General features: G+C 44.5%; 1 protein-coding gene and 1 long non-coding RNA gene across 2 annotated transcripts in view; both read right to left on the bottom strand.

The window, feature by feature from the left end:
* Positions 1–281: 281 nt before the first annotated feature.
* LOC118915475 (tubulin alpha-1C chain) lies at positions 282–6,610 on the bottom strand. The gene is made up of 4 exons (XM_036891395.2): positions 6,477–6,610; positions 3,704–3,926; positions 3,425–3,573; positions 282–1,363 (listed from the first exon to the last, which is right to left on the bottom strand). The coding sequence occupies exons 1-4, from the start codon at positions 6,477–6,479 to the stop codon at positions 389–391; spliced, it is 1,350 nt and encodes a 449-aa protein (XP_036747290.1). The 5' UTR covers positions 6,480–6,610; the 3' UTR covers positions 282–388.
* A 7,016-nt stretch (positions 6,611–13,626) lies between these two features.
* The window catches only part of LOC118915484 (uncharacterized), a 27,485-nt gene continuing 25,642 nt past the window's right edge, over positions 13,627–15,469 (bottom strand). Inside the window, exon 3 of the long non-coding RNA XR_005026093.2 lies at positions 13,627–13,695. This is a non-coding gene — a long non-coding RNA (uncharacterized LOC118915484). The remainder of the gene's footprint in view (positions 13,696–15,469) is intronic.

Below are 15,469 nucleotides of genomic sequence, written 5' to 3'. Positions count from 1 at the left end.
CTAGATTCAGATCTGCATTTTACTATCTATAGGTGACTCACATTCATACTTAAGTTTGAGGAGCACTGGCCCCATCTTTGAGCCTCTAGACTCACTCGCAAGATGATTTCACTCCATCGACTCAGGCCTAAGGGACACGGACCAACCACTTACACATGCACAGAAGCCACAGTAAATGCTGATCAAATGATTGGCGGATCCTTTGCCAGCCCCCTCCATCCCCAAATGGCGTTGAGTAAGTGGGGCAAGTGTTTACTATGATATAGGAGCCAGCTTGACACTTAAAATACAAACATCACTTTTATTGACAAGGTAGGGCCACAAGAGACAGCTTTACAGAACTACAACAGTCCCACCACAATGGGAGCGCAACATTGTCCCAGACAGGCTAATACTCTTCACCCTCATCCTCTCCCTCAGCACTATCTGCTCCAACCTCCTCATAATCCTTCTCGAGGGCAGCCATGTCCTCCCGGGCCTCAGAAAACTCCCCTTCCTCCATGCCCTCACCCACGTACCAGTGAACAAAGGCACGCTTGGCATACATCAGGTCAAACTTGTGGTCCAGGCGAGCCCAGGCCTCAGCAACAGCTGTGGTGTTGCTCAGCATGCACACAGCTCGCTGTACTTTGGCCAGGTCCCCACCAGGCACCACAGTGGGAGGCTGGTAATTAATGCCAACTTTGAAGCCAGTGGGGCACCAGTCCACAAACTGGATGCTGCGCTTGGTCTTGATGGTGGCAATGGCAGCATTGACATCTTTGGGAACCACATCACCACGGTACAACAGGCAGCAAGCCATGTATTTACCATGGCGAGGGTCGCATTTCACCATCTGGTTGGCTGGCTCAAAGCAAGCATTGGTGATCTCTGCTACAGAAAGCTGTTCGTGGTAGGCTTTCTCAGCAGAGATGACTGGGGCGTAAGTGGCCAGAGGGAAGTGGATGCGGGGATAGGGCACCAGGTTGGTCTGGAATTCTGTCAGATCAACATTCAGGGCTCCATCAAATCTGAGGGAGGCAGTGATGGAGGACACAATCTGGCTAATAAGGCGGTTCAGGTTAGTGTAGGTGGGGCGCTCAATATCCAGGTTTCTACGACAGATGTCATAGATGGCCTCATTGTCTACCATGAAGGCACAATCAGAGTGCTCCAGGGTGGTGTGGGTGGTGAGGATGGAGTTGTAGGGCTCAACTACAGCTGTGGAAACCTGGGGGGCTGGGTAAATGGAGAACTCCAGCTTGGACTTCTTGCCATAATCGACAGAGAGACGTTCCATCAGCAGGGAGGTGAACCCAGAACCAGTTCCCCCACCAAAGCTGTGGAAAACCAAGAAGCCCTGAAGGCCGGTGCACTGGTCCGCCTGCAAAGCAAAGAGTTTTATTTTAGCCTTGGTGAAAGCTGCAACAACTTATTTGAATCCATAACTGCATTGAGACTTTTGAAATCTTCTGAAAAATATTTGCTAAGAGAGCAGCCATAAAGAGATTCTAAGTGTGAAATGATTCACAGAAACTTTCCACAACCAACTCGGGGTGGGGATGGTGAGGGAAAGGTGAAATTTGTTGTAAGTCTATTTAAAAATAATGAACTACTTTCATTTCTGCAGGCAGAGGAGTCATGAGATCTAGAAATGGATAGAGTGCCCAAGTTATAGTGATGGAAGGGCAACCTCTGGTACCCTTGCTGTGACCTCAGAACAAAGGCAACTTCTCTTCAGTTGGAGAGCTACCAAGGGCAGGCTTGGGACCACCAGTCCTGTACAATGGATGTCTGTTTACAAAGATTTGGCAGCTGCTCTCTGACCTTGGATTTGACAGAATAGCTGAATTCCAATGCCCCGATGCTTGAGTCAGGCTGGGTCTGAATCTGGCTTTACCAGTTCCTTGCTGAATGACTTTTGACCAGATTCATTTCCCAATCTGTTTTCTCATTTACTAAATGAGAACAGTAACCTACCTCAGCTTGTTGAGAATATAATGAGAACTTGAAGCAGTGCTTGGCACAGTAAGCTCTACTTACCAGAAAGCCTGTTCATTCTGGGAATCCCAATTCATTGAGTCCTTATGTCACTGGGGCTTTCCACCACTTAACTGAGCTATTCTGGTTAATAAACTGCTACTCTATGAAAGGATGATTTTGTCTTTTCAAAGTTGATAACCCTCACTTCTCCAAAGGTGCCAGAGCTTTGTGGACATTCTTTAGCAATCCCTAATTTCCCTTCTCCTGTGGGTCCAACATATGAGACCAATGAATGGAGATCAGAGTTTGGAGCAGATTCTAGTCTACCAATTCACTGGACACAGTAGTAACACCAAGGGCAAAAGCAATGTACTGGTAGTTAATGAACTTCACCCAGAACCCTTAGTGGCTTTTACTTGTTTTTTTTTTTTTTTTGTCCCTGAAGTCAGGCCCTTATTTCCAAGTCACTGCTTATAACTGAAGCTTAATTTGCAAACATAGGAACCATTAACCCAGTTTTACTGGGAAGACTATGATAAACATCTGGAAAAGTATGAAGCCATGAATGATGTTAAGGTCATTCTTTTTAGAACTGACCAATTGTGGCTAGGCTTAGCATAATGTGATTTTCCTGACAAGCTAACTCTACTCAAACCTTCATTCTTGATTTTTGGTTAATTACTTACAAGCTGCCCACATGCCTAACAGAGTCATCTGATTGCCAGACTTAATTAAAATGACCCAAACAGAACACTTACTAACTTTCCTGATGTGAAATGAATAGAGTTTTGCCTAAGATTACTGTGCCTCATGAGGCCAGTCCACAGGGCCCTGAATTCTAGCAGAAAAGCAAGAATACCGCTTTTTGTTAACTATCTCTCAATACACCTTCCAAGTTTCAGTGAATGATACTTGCTTCGATAATATGGGAACTCTCTTGACTCCACTTTCAGTGTAGTTGAAGTTTCCACTGTCAGCTACTTCTAGTCAGTGTTACACCGGCTTCTTGTGCTCTAAGCTTTAGTATAATATAAGGTACGAGTCCAGACTTTTTTTTTTAAGAGTTTGATCAGTTTAGTTGCATGTCAGTCAGCCGCCTACTCACTCAGTGTGACTAAGATGACCTAAGTAAGGAATGTCTCAGGTTGGAGCAGGGACGCACCCTGACTGATGGGTCTTAAATGTCAGCAAAACTATTAAGGCTCTCTGGTTCTCCTTTTGACTCCAGGTGAACTGCCCTCACCGAATGAGCAACTGCCCAAATCTGCTTTGTAAGACACAGAACTAAGCAAAAGAGCACTTAACACCTGCCCCATAAAGTTGTCCCATCACCCAGGACCACCTGTTTTCAAAGTTGAGTTATTTAGTGAGCAGTCTAAGGCCCGTTTTAGTGTGCAAGAATGATTCTTGTAGTTTCATCCCTCTTAAAACTCTACGGGAAAACTCTGAGTACTGTGTTTACCAGCTTCCGAATTCGGTCCAAGACGAGGTCGATGATCTCCTTGCCAATGGTGTAGTGCCCCCGGGCATAGTTATTGGCAGCATCTTCCTTGCCTGTGATGAGCTGCTCAGGGTGGAAGAGCTGGCGGTAGGTGCCAGTGCGAACTTCATCTGGAAAAGGAGAGCATGGTGGCCCCATCACTGACAGTCTGCAGAGCTGAAGTGGCCCCAGGGAGCCCCCAGGGTAGGCCTCTTGTCCCAGACCCATAGGACCTCACTCAGGTCACTGAAGGCCACTCACCAATGACGGTGGGTTCCAGGTCGACAAACACTGCCCTGGGCACATGCTTGCCCGCGCCCGTCTCACTGAAGAAGGTGTTGAAGGAGTCATCTCCTCCCCCAATGGTCTTGTCACTTGGCATTTGGCCATCGGGCTGGATGCCGTGTTCCAGGCAGTAGAGCTCCCAACAGGCATTGCCGATCTGGACGCCAGCCTGGCCAACGTGGATGGAGATGCACTCACGCTGCCAGAGCAAGAGGGAAAATGTCAGAGCCTTTCAGGTAGGACATTTAGGAATGATTCACACCTAAATGACTAACTTTCAGGATAGTCACCTTCCTGGAGGACATTCCCACCCAGGCACTATTTCACAAGCAACAATCTTTGTTGAAGCCTAATTTAGAGAAAATGCTTTGAAAACCAAAGATATGTTAATGAACTCCTGGACCAGACCAGACCCTTGCTCTGTAAACACGTTAGATATTCAAGGTCAGGTTTCTACCATTTTAGAAGGACATAAGCAACTCTACAGCAACAGATTCCCCACCCACCCCCACCTAGGGTAATAACATGCCTGCTGATTCCTTTAAGGCATGCAAATTCCTTCTTCCAGCTCTGATTCACTCTGTGGGTGATTGTGTAACTACTGAGCTCATTCTGTTCCCTCTTTAATCCTATTCTTCAAAAGACAGAGCTTTTCCCTTTAAAACCAGCTTAAACCAGCAAACTACTGCCATATGACTCATGGAGAAAATGCCAGATAAGCAGCAGTTAGCTGTATTTTAAAAACTGTGGACAGAGGCAGATTTTTAACCCTGTGGAATAATTTAATCGTAAGGAAGAACATTTTTTCTTCACTATCTTGATGGGGGAGGGTGGTGGAGACCCATGGTAATAAAAACTAGAAATGTCACCAAGACTTTATGAATAGCTTAAGAAACTAGCTGTTTCCTGGCAAAATGTACATGTATCTCTGGCACTGTGGAAAAGTCTATCGTTTGAAGAATTCAATGATAGTGAGGAAATATTTGTTTTCCTTTACTTGCTAAACAAGGTAATTTATAAGTTACCAAACTCATTCCTGCTCAGTAAAATAAAGCAATGAACATAAGGCTGTTTGTTGTATTTCATCTCAAATTAGATTAGGTACTGGCAGAGGACTTTGAAAATATTGACACCAAATATCTCCCATTACATTTTCCCCAAGTTAAGAGGGTTTCAAATTTTTAAAGCTGCTAATAGGAAACTAAAGAAAATTCAACACCAGCTAAGACCTCAAAGGGCCTAGTTTCATAACCCCGAGATGATAAAAACCCAAATCACTCACAACCTTTGACCTAGGGCCCTCCTTCCCAGCTATACTCTCCATGAACAATCATGATCTCTTGACCACAGCAGCAAGGTCAGTATTACCTGCATCTACTCACCCAGCTCTAGCGCTGCGGGAGAAAGGGAGGTGTTTGCTCGAGTGCACCCATGACTATTCACCATTGCATCATGTTTACCTTCACCTGGACTTTGGAAATCTCACAGCTGGAGAAAGCTGGTGAGAACCAGAGCTGTAACTAGGACAGCCCCAAGCGCAAGGAGATGAAAGATCTTAAGTCCTCTCATTCCAGTTCTCTTCCACTGAAGCCTTTTGCGCCCAAAACTTACTTCCATGGTGCCCAACAGCGTAAACTGCTTTTTCATTTAGACTGTGACCACTGCTTGCCCTCCCCTCCCCTTGCTAACTCGGGAGATGGAGACAAAGGTGACAGTCATTTGTCTAGTTTTAACTTCGTAAGCTGCCACAGTCTCGTTATATAAAAAAAACATTAATTGAACCAGTTTTGCCTAAACAGGTTTGCTGCTCCTCTCCTGCCTTTTAACAGCCTCCCTACTTTCTGAATTACACTTTTACCAGCACGTTTCTAGTCTTGTATACTGAAAAGCACTCAAGCACGTTGTTACAGACATACTTTTGCTAGCTGTGGTAGTGTCTGAAGAGGGTCAATGGCGGACTATTCAGTGTACTTTTTTTTTTAGACAATATTTTGTGACATTTGATACACAAATACTTGTTTAAGAACATTTTTTGTTAGACCTGCAACAGATGTTCTCTAAAACAGCTGTTTCCAATAACTAGGGAAGCTGTATTGAAAATACTCAAGTTGTGTATAAACTTTAAAACTAAGACTGGTTTTACAAGAAAATAACCTTTTATGGACTTGTTTTTGAAAACCTGGCTTAAGTAGAATGCTATAAATACCCCCACTAAATTAACACTAGAAATGCAGGATTAGACAACGTCATCTTTCCCTTCAAAGGAGGAGCCTGCCTACATCCTTCAGGTGGATAGATGCAATTGGAAGCTCTCCGCCGAGCCCGGCCCAGGTGACTCAGCGGCGAGTCACAGGGCGCTGAGCAGGGGGCGCCAGGAATTGTTTGCACCTTCCGTGGGGGAAGCGCACAAAGTGCTCCCAGGGGTCCAGAGCATAGGCAGTAGGCAGGTGAGGTTACTTGGGGAAATACAGGGGAGAGGCTTTCATTTCCAAAAGTCCTTGGGCGCCAGGGTGAAAGTTCCCTGGCCTTCCTGGGGCGATGCCCTCGCACTACGATCAAAAGGGTTTCCCACCTCCACCGAGGCCAGTGGCCCGGCCGCGTCTTCGAGCCCGAAGAGGAGTCCGCCCGTGAGACTTAGCTTTCCCAACCTGGCAACCAGAAGCCAGGTTTGCCTGGAGGTCTCTGGGACGCGGTCCCACGAGCAGACCCGGGTCCCGCCGCCACTTCGGACTGCCCCCGCTCCACTCACCATGACTGAGACTTGCAGGACTTTGTGAGGCTGGAGGAGGCGAGGGGACGGCGACGTCTCTCCCACTAAGAGACTACCAAGGAGTCCGGGGGAGAAGTAGTGAGCGGCCCGCCGCCCGAGGAACCTTATATACCCCTTTCCCCAGCCACGTGTCCGGAGGGCGGTCCCCGGCGCCTCCCCGGCTCCCGTGGCCCCGCCTCCGAGTCCCGCGGCCCCAGCCGGACGCCCGACCGCACCCTGCCCGCGGAGAGAGGCGGGGCGCGCGCGGCGCTGATTGGTGGGTTCAAAAGTTCAAACTAAACTCCTCGGAAGGAGCCGGAACTAGGAAGTGGAGGAGACCTCCTGGGGCGGGAGATCGGGCGGGTCGGGTGGGGAAGAAGGTGGAGACGGCTCCTGGAGGTGGGAAGGCGGAGCGCCTGCACTGTATTCTGGGTGCGGGGCCGTCAGGTGGGCAAATCCTAAGCGAGGAGACGCACCATTTGAGGGGAGTCCCAGGGGCGCAGTCCTTCTCCCCCCGGCTGCCCGCTCCGACCCCGGGCCCAGACCCTGCAGCGTCGGCCCGCCAGTCTCCGCCGCACAGCTCCCTGCAAGGCCCGGCCTGCCGCTTCCGCTCGTGCAGCCCGGCTCCCCTCGCCGCCGAAGGATTTCCAAGAGACAAGGCCTTGCTCCCGGTTCCAGGTCTTACTAGGAACTGGTCTGAAGCCCTTCCTCTCTCACATTTTTCATTGCTTTTATTTACTCGTTTTCCTACCTCCTTCTAAACGAACCTTTTGGTTCCTAACAGTCTCCTTCCAGCTGATGCAAAAGCAGTTCTTCCAGTTCATTATACTAGGTTCCATCTTTTAACGACTTATGCAGAGCCATTGGCTTTTCACACTGTATTTCACACATTGTTCATCCTTAGTTATCCCTATTTTACAAGTGAGGAAACTTGGGCTCCAAAGAATTGAACTAATTGAAGGTCACATAGCTGGAGTGGTGGGGCTGCCCTTAAGCCATCACTACCTTGTACAATATACCAAATACATTGCTCTATCCTTGCAATGATTTTTGTCTCACAAGCATCGTTTATTTCAGTTGCTTTTCTACTCTACAGTTTCATCATATTTTAGCTCTTAAATTCCTTAACCATCTCTAGGTGATAGTTTATGGAAAAAGAACGAAAAGTGCCTGCTGTACAAAATAGAGGCTACAGGGCTTTTCCCTGAAATAGGAAGTGGCAAATTTAAAGCAAAAATGGTTTTGGATACCAAATAGGCAGAACCCATGATACATCCCAACTCATATGCACAAAATGGATACAGTGGCAATAAGTGCAGAGAATACTTTTCAAATTACAGTACATAGTTCACCAAATGCTTACTGAGCACCTATCGTGTGGCAGGATATTCCGACATTTGGAATAATTGGCATCTTAATCTGTTGCTAAATATTTCGGTCTTAATTAGAGTTTTTCATTTCATTTTTTATTCATTCCAAAAATATATTTAGCAGTTTCTAGATACTCAGGAGTATGTATGTGAACAAAACTGACAGATCTCTGCCTCAATGAGCATATGTTCTGGAGGGGAATGGGAAGGAAGAAAAACAGCAAACATAATAAATTATATTTACATTTATATTTATATAATTTGTTAGAAGGTGAAGAGTGCTATAGAAAAATAAAGAGCAAAGTACAGTAGAATGAGAATGCTGGGAGGGAGGAGTGGGGGTAAACAGTATGGTTAGGATCAGCCATCATGAAAAGTGAGATTTGACAAAGACCTGAAGGTCATGAGAGGTTAACTAAGTGGCTGCCTGGGAGAAGAAGAGGATGCAGAGGAAATGGGAGCTGGACCTTGCAGCTTCTTGTAAGCCATTGCCAGTCCTGTGGCTTTGATTCTGACATAGACAATGTGGAGTTCAAAACATAGAAGTGGCATGAACTGATAATCTTTTTTTTAAAGATCACTGTGGTTGTGTTGAGAATAAATTACAGAAGGGCACAGGTAGAAGCCGGAAGACACGGTGAGATAACTCACTGCAGCAGTCCTTTCGGCAGATGATGAAGATCCAGATCAGAGTGGTGGCAGGGGAAGTGGTTAGAGTTGGCCACACTCTGAAGGTAGGGTCAGAATGATTTCTTAAATGTTACGTGTGAAGGAAAAAGAAGCCAAGGATTACTTTTTAGCCTGAATAACAGAGATGGATTTGCCATCAACAGATGCAAAGGGCTGAGTATGGGACGGGATTGGAGGGGAAGGATATCAGGTTGGTTTTGGTCATGTGAAGCCGAGATGTTGATGTCCATGTGGAGGTGGAGATGCCCACACAGCTGGATAGGGGGAGTCTGCATTTCACGGGAGAGAGAGCTGGGGAGAGAGATACATCTAAATGCCATCTTAAAGTCTTGGTATTGAGTGGCATCACAAAGGGAGTTAGTGTAGAAATAGGTGAGAGGAGGTCCAAGGACTGCACTCTGGGAGAGGAGACAGAAGCAACGGAGGACCCGGAGAAGGAACATCAATGTGGCAGGAGGAAGCCCCAGAGCGTGCGGTCTTGGAAGCAAGGAAAAATGGGTGATTAGTATCAAATGCCAACAGTAGGTCAAGTATGATGAGAACTCAAAAATGACCACTGGATTTAGTCACATGGAGGTCACTAGTAAAAGCTGATGAGAATGGTTCAGTGTGGCAATTTAGAAATAATAGGCATTTTATTTTTAGATTCTGTTCTCATATGATTCTTAACAAAATACCTTTATTTTTCCTCCTCTCACTTCCTATCACCTCATATTCAAGCAGATAGCACCTAAGCAACCACAACAGGCTTAAGGGCTTTGCAGCCCTAATTACCTTGGTTTGGATTCTTTTTTTGTTTTATAGTTGCAAGTCCTTGAGAAAATCTCTTAATCTCTCTAAATCTCCTCCCTTATATAATGAGGATAATATACAACTCCTAGATGGATACACTGTTCTGAGGAATAAATGAGGTAAATTACATAGCACACTTAGTAAAGCACTAAGTAAAACTGGGAGCTGTTACCGTTGGAGGTGGTGGTGGTGGAGGACAAAATGAGAGGTGTAGAGAGAGGCATACTCTTGAACTGTAAATCATTTTAAGCATTGAGATCCATACTTAAGTTTGCTGCCCCCTGATAGATTTTTTTTTTTGCAGGGGTGGGGGTAGGGGAGTGGGAGGAGATCTCTTTCCTTGGTGGATAGTTAAAAAAAAATTTAACTTTTATGTAAACAAATCTCTATGTCTCTAAAAATCAGTGAGGAAAGGCAGAAACTGATCTTACTTTCTAGCTGAAATTTTCCAGAATTCACCACAAACAAGTTGAGTTATTAACAGCCTGTGTTCTGCCATTTTGGGTGAAATAACTTTGGATGGGCATTTCTCCTTGGGTCCCAAGTTTTGCACGTGAAGTGTGAGGGGATTAGGCAGGATCATCTCTAAGGCTTCTTTCACCCCTAAGACTCTTGCTTGAGTCTGTGACTTGAGGCTTCTGCTGTACACGTAAGCTGTATACAAAAACAAGCAAAGTTAGGGCTTTCTTGTCCCCTCCTGGTGTGAGCCGGGAGCTCTGTCTGTCCTCTCACTGTGTCTCTCTATAAAAGCCACCCTGGCTTTCCTACCTTGAAAAAAAAAAAAATCAAAGTTGAAAACATGTTTCATTCAGTCAGGGGCTTCTAAGAATCACGAGCATATTAGATAAATACTGACAGATGGTGTCGTACGATGCTTTAGAGAAAGAAGTGTTGCATAGCTATTCTGGCTCAGGGAACTTGGACTTTAAACCACCCTCATATAGCATGCCCACAAAACACTGGTAAAGAGAAAAGAAATCAGATAAAACTGAACCTTATATTTTTTCAGTCTATTCCTATTTTTTATGCTAGGATACTGGTGATACTGAAGAATTTATTTGTGTTCAGTTACCATTTACATACAGATAATAATGGTACAGAGATACTTTGTGCTCAAATAGCAATTTATTAAAAAATTTCCTACTCCAATTGAGCCTTGGAGGAGTTTTCAAAAATAAGTTTTTAATAGCAGTGTTTTTTATGGAACTGTGGGAAACAAGGTCCTAGAATCAAAATAATTTGCCCTAAACTTTAACAAGAGGTAGAACTCAGAATAAATGCCTAAAATGACAGTTGTTTCTTTTACTTGGAGGCCCGCCATTAACCTGGTACCCACTCTAGTTCACAGGGATAGGATAGGATATCCCTGTGATGTTGTCTTAAGGTGAGGCTACTATCAACATAACAAGAAAAAAGAATTTGCTCTACTTTTAAGACCTCCAAAGGGGCTAGAACTCCTTGCAATTAAGTTCAGGCACCTTCTTTACGGTAAGTGTGTTTTAAGTCTATGTATTTCTAGGCAGTTTGTTTTTTCCTCTTATCCCTCGTAAATACAGAAGAGGAGGACATTATTTGCTAGATAATATGCTGTTTTCTTTTATGGGAAAAGTAATCCTTAGATTCCTTAACTTTCACTTACAGCTCCTTTTATCTTGCAGTATTTTCAACCTTTATAACTTTCTTACACATTCTTCCAAAGTTCTCCTCTGCTGTAATCGAAGCAGCATTTTGGACTTCTTCCCTGTCATCAGGACTTTTTACATGAAATGCTAGCTCCATTCTGGGAGATTAACAGAGAAAACTGGCTTTTATCTCCAAAATTTCACATTTATTTCCACTGAGATGTCATTTCACTTGTTCTAATCTTTATATTCCCTAAAAGCACAATACTTAAAGAATCATTTCTTCACAGTGACTAACTGGAACAACTGAGTAGGCTGTTTTCCCTGTATTTCTACTCTGTATATCACAGCTAAACCTTCTTACTTCAAGCTGTTTCTAAATTGTCCTGCAGTTAATAACCATTCCCTTGATTCTCCCCACCCCCAAACCCTTTAGGATAGACAGGTAAAATTCTCTTGCAGAAAATGTCGAGGAACTACTCACATTCTTCAATTATCTACCTTATTATTCCAGTAAGTGGATCATTTCCTAGAGTCTGGAAATCTCTTCTATTTATAGCAATGTTTATTTAATTTAATTGTATTTATTCATGTACCTAACTCCCTGGAACCTGGGGCAGCCCAAAGAGGAAGGCCCCTGAGGGTTTTCTTTCCCTGTGACTGTAACTTCTTGCCAGCAGTTGAGATAGTGGGGGGTTTACTTGGAGACTGTGACTCTGAGGATAATTACCCCTTTCACTTTTCTGGGTGTCTCTACCTGCCTCATCCCATCCCCCTCCTCCCAGGACACAGAGCCAGCTATTTTCAAGTATACTATTTGTTTTTTCCTACATAATTAGCACAGTTACCTCAATAGAAGGGGAATATCATTGCATAAATTATACACAGCTAGGAAATTTAGAGGCGAGGTTGCCTCATGTTACTCACGTAGTTGGTTTATTGGCTGAAAGCACTGGGCCTCTTCCAGTGCCTGCTCTTTCTCCCTATTTCAAGTCAGGGGCTGCTCCCTAATCCGAATCCCTTGATTATTTTGTGCTAGTGCCCCTGCTCATTGGTGTGCTAGAGCTTATTAGAGCCAATTGCTTGCTTTTCAGGAATTTTGTGAACCATTTAGACATCATGTTGATCGCTTTAAATCAGCAGTGGTGGCAATATTTGCACCATGGCAATCAGTGAATACTGTAAATTAGGCTGTCACCCCCCGCTGGTTGTTAAACATTTACCAGCACACCACCGCCCCTAATTCCACACTAGTCAAAGTCAGGACATTTCCCTTAGTTCTTTAGTCCTGGCATAAAAAGGTCTTTTTTTTTTTTTGTCTCAGAGCTTTGTTTATTCCCTGGCTTCAGGTTGCACCCTCCCCTCACAGCCACCCAAAGCCCCGCTTGGGCTCTCAGCCCTATGAAAGGGTCACCTCCTGGCCCCCTCCCATCCCAATCAGCTCATTCTTCTCCAACCTTTTAAATCTTTGGTTACAAAAGCCCCACCCCCCGTGACTGCCCACCCACTCCACAAGCCTCTCCACAACTGGTACCAGTTCACCCTCTGGGCTTCCATCTCCGGACTAAGGGGTTTATTCTTCATAATAACCCAGTGAGGCAGAAGCCATCATTATCTCCACTTTACAGCAGAGGAAATTGGGGCTGATGGGGTTACGTGTAACTTATCTAAATTCATACACTGAATTTAGGATCATGCTGCCTTGGGTCCAGTCTTCCTCTCTGGGATCCTCACCTCTTTTCTCAGGAGGCTGGCTTTATGTCTCTCATCTCTGAACCACTGTCTTCTCTCCAGAAACATTAATATGGAACCACTTTATATTTACAACTTTAATTATATGCTTATTTCTCCAAATCATCCAAACCTGGACTGATCTCCAAACCCTTCAGTTCTAAGACAAGTAAACGAAGAATCCTACCATTTGGCAACAACATGAATGGAGCTAAAGGGTATTAAGCTCAGTGAAATAAGCCAGGCAGAGAAAGACAAGTACCAAATGATTTCACTCATTTGTGGAGTATACAAAGCAGGAACAAAACAGCAGCAGACTCACAGACTCCAAGGAGAAACCAGTGGTTACCAAAGGGAAGGGGTTGGGGAGGGGTGTGGGAAGGGAGGGGGAAGGGGATTAAAGGGCATTATGATTAATACACATAATGTAGGGGGGGTGCGTGGGGAAGGCAGGCAGTATAGCACAGAGAAGACAGGTAGTGACTCTATAGCATCTTACTACACTGATGGACAGTGACTGCAGTGGGGTGTGTGAGGGGAACTTAATATGGGTGAATGTAGTAACCATAATGTTGCTTATGTGAAACCTGCATAAGATTGTGTATCAATGATACCTTAATAATAATATTAAAAAAAAGACAAGTGAAGAAAGGAGGCTGGTACAGAGCTCTACCAGATGTGGGCCTGTACTCACAGAGCTCTATTTTTAAAGCACTTTGCTATTTTGGTCCTCTAGCTCACATACTTTTTCCCTTACCCTCCAGCATATGTTGTTTTCATAGAGTCAGGAATATAAGCCATTTAGAAACCCTGAAAAGTCTTTGCTTGTTTCTGATAGATCAATAGTTCCTCATTTTAAATTACCTACTTCTTCGTTTTGGTAAGCTGTAGTCCCTACTGACCTCCTAAATGGGTTATGTGGAACAGACTGTAACTACAAAAGTCAGCTTGCTTACCCTGTTCCCTCCGCAGCTCCCCTTATTTATACTGGACACAAGGGACAGTGTTCATATACTGTGGGGAAAAAAAAGAGAAGGAAGCAATTCTTTGTGTTCAAAATAAGAAACACATTTTACATTCAGGCTACTCTTTCTCTTTATTCTGCCTGAAACGACTGGTAGTAAACCAAAGTTGTTCCAGAGGAAAACAAATTAACCTGGAACATAGGTCACCCAACAAGCTAGTATACTGTTTCCTTGATTGGTTTGGAGGGTTTCATAGCCTCTGGTTAGGGCCCAGACAGCCTGAAATGGACTGAAGGTTTGTGTTCCCCCCAAATCCTAACCTCCACTGTTATGGTAACAGGAGGTGAGGCTTTGAGGAGGGAATCAGGTAATGAGGTGGAGCCGTGGTAAATGGGATGACTGTCCATACAGAAGGGACCCCAGAGGGCTGTCTTGCCATGTGAGAGCACAATGATAAAATGGCAGTCTGCAGTTCAGAAGAGGGCCTTCACCAGAACCCAACCATAAAGGCACCCTAAACTCAGACGTCCAGCCTCCAGAACTGTGAGGAAAACATTTCTGTTGTTTATAAGCCCTCCATTTGTGATGTTTTGCTCTAGCAGCCTGAGTGAATACACAGCCTAACCCCAAGCACACTGTACAGAAGCTGAAGAAGATGAGGCCAGGTATCAGGGAAAGTAGTTGTTACTTACTTAGTAAGCAAGAGAATCATTCTAACCTCTAGAGACAAGGACAGAATGAAACACAAAGGGAAAGACCCTGCGGGATAGGGAAAGTACAGATTAGAATAATAAAATATTGAAGTAGGGACTTTACTGATTCCTCAGTGACCAGAGTGTAAACTCTCAGAGCCATTGTAACTGCCAGGAACTGGGAATTCTGTTTTTTAGTATAATTAAATAGCATAGCCTTTGGCAAGGTCCCTAGCTGTATTGCATCTGAGTTTCCCCATCCGATAATGCCTGCTCTAAAACAGCCTTGTAAATAGGTAACTGGGCTGAGATTTGGGAGATCTGGATTCTAGTTATAGCACAACTAACTGAGTGAATCTTAGTTTCATTGTTCGTAAAATAAGATATAGCCTCTGAGGTTCCTTATATAGTTCAGTCATTTTATGTAGTGCCTTAAAAAGGTAAAGATTTTCTAGAAAAACAGAATTACATTATTCTCTCTTTTACTCAGTATATTGGGCCTCCTAGCATGTACAAGGCACTGGACTAGGAACTAAGGACAAGACAAAGCACCTTGAGGAGTTTATATTGCATCTGGGAGAAGAGATACAATGTAGGAAGAAGAAAAATAGAGCCCAGTGAGAAGGCTAGAGAGTAGTGAAGAGTGCTATTTTACCTAGTGTGGCCAAGGTGTCCCTGATTTGAAGGAAGCACTGAGCCATTTAGGTGTCTGTGGGAAGAGCATTCCAGGCAGAGGGAATGGCTGGAGCAGTGAGTGAGGGAAAAGCAATAAAAGATAAAATCAGAGAGAAAGTGGGGCCCAGACTATGTAGGTCCTTAGAGGCCACCCTGAGGAATTTGGCTTTTGCCCTGAGATTAGAGGTCATTGGAAGGTTCTAAGCAAAGTCATGACAAGATTAGGCTCTTATTTTAACAGGGTCACTCTAGTCTCTGTGCTCAGACTGTAGGGAGGCAAGAATGAAAGCAAGTGACCAGTTAAGTAGCTACTGTAATAATCTGGGCAGGAGCCCATGGTGGTAGCAGAGGAGATGGTGAGAAGTGGCCAGATTCCAGATAGGAGTTTTTGATGAATTGGATGTGGGTTGCAAGAAAAAGAAGAATCAAAAATGATTCCAAGGGTTTGAGTCCTGA

Source organism: Manis pentadactyla, chromosome 10, assembly GCF_030020395.1.
Source record: "Manis pentadactyla isolate mManPen7 chromosome 10, mManPen7.hap1, whole genome shotgun sequence".
Lineage (NCBI taxonomy): Eukaryota > Metazoa > Chordata > Mammalia > Pholidota > Manidae > Manis > Manis pentadactyla.
Note: the sequence above shows the minus strand (reverse complement) of the source record. Positions and strands in the feature narration are given on the sequence as shown.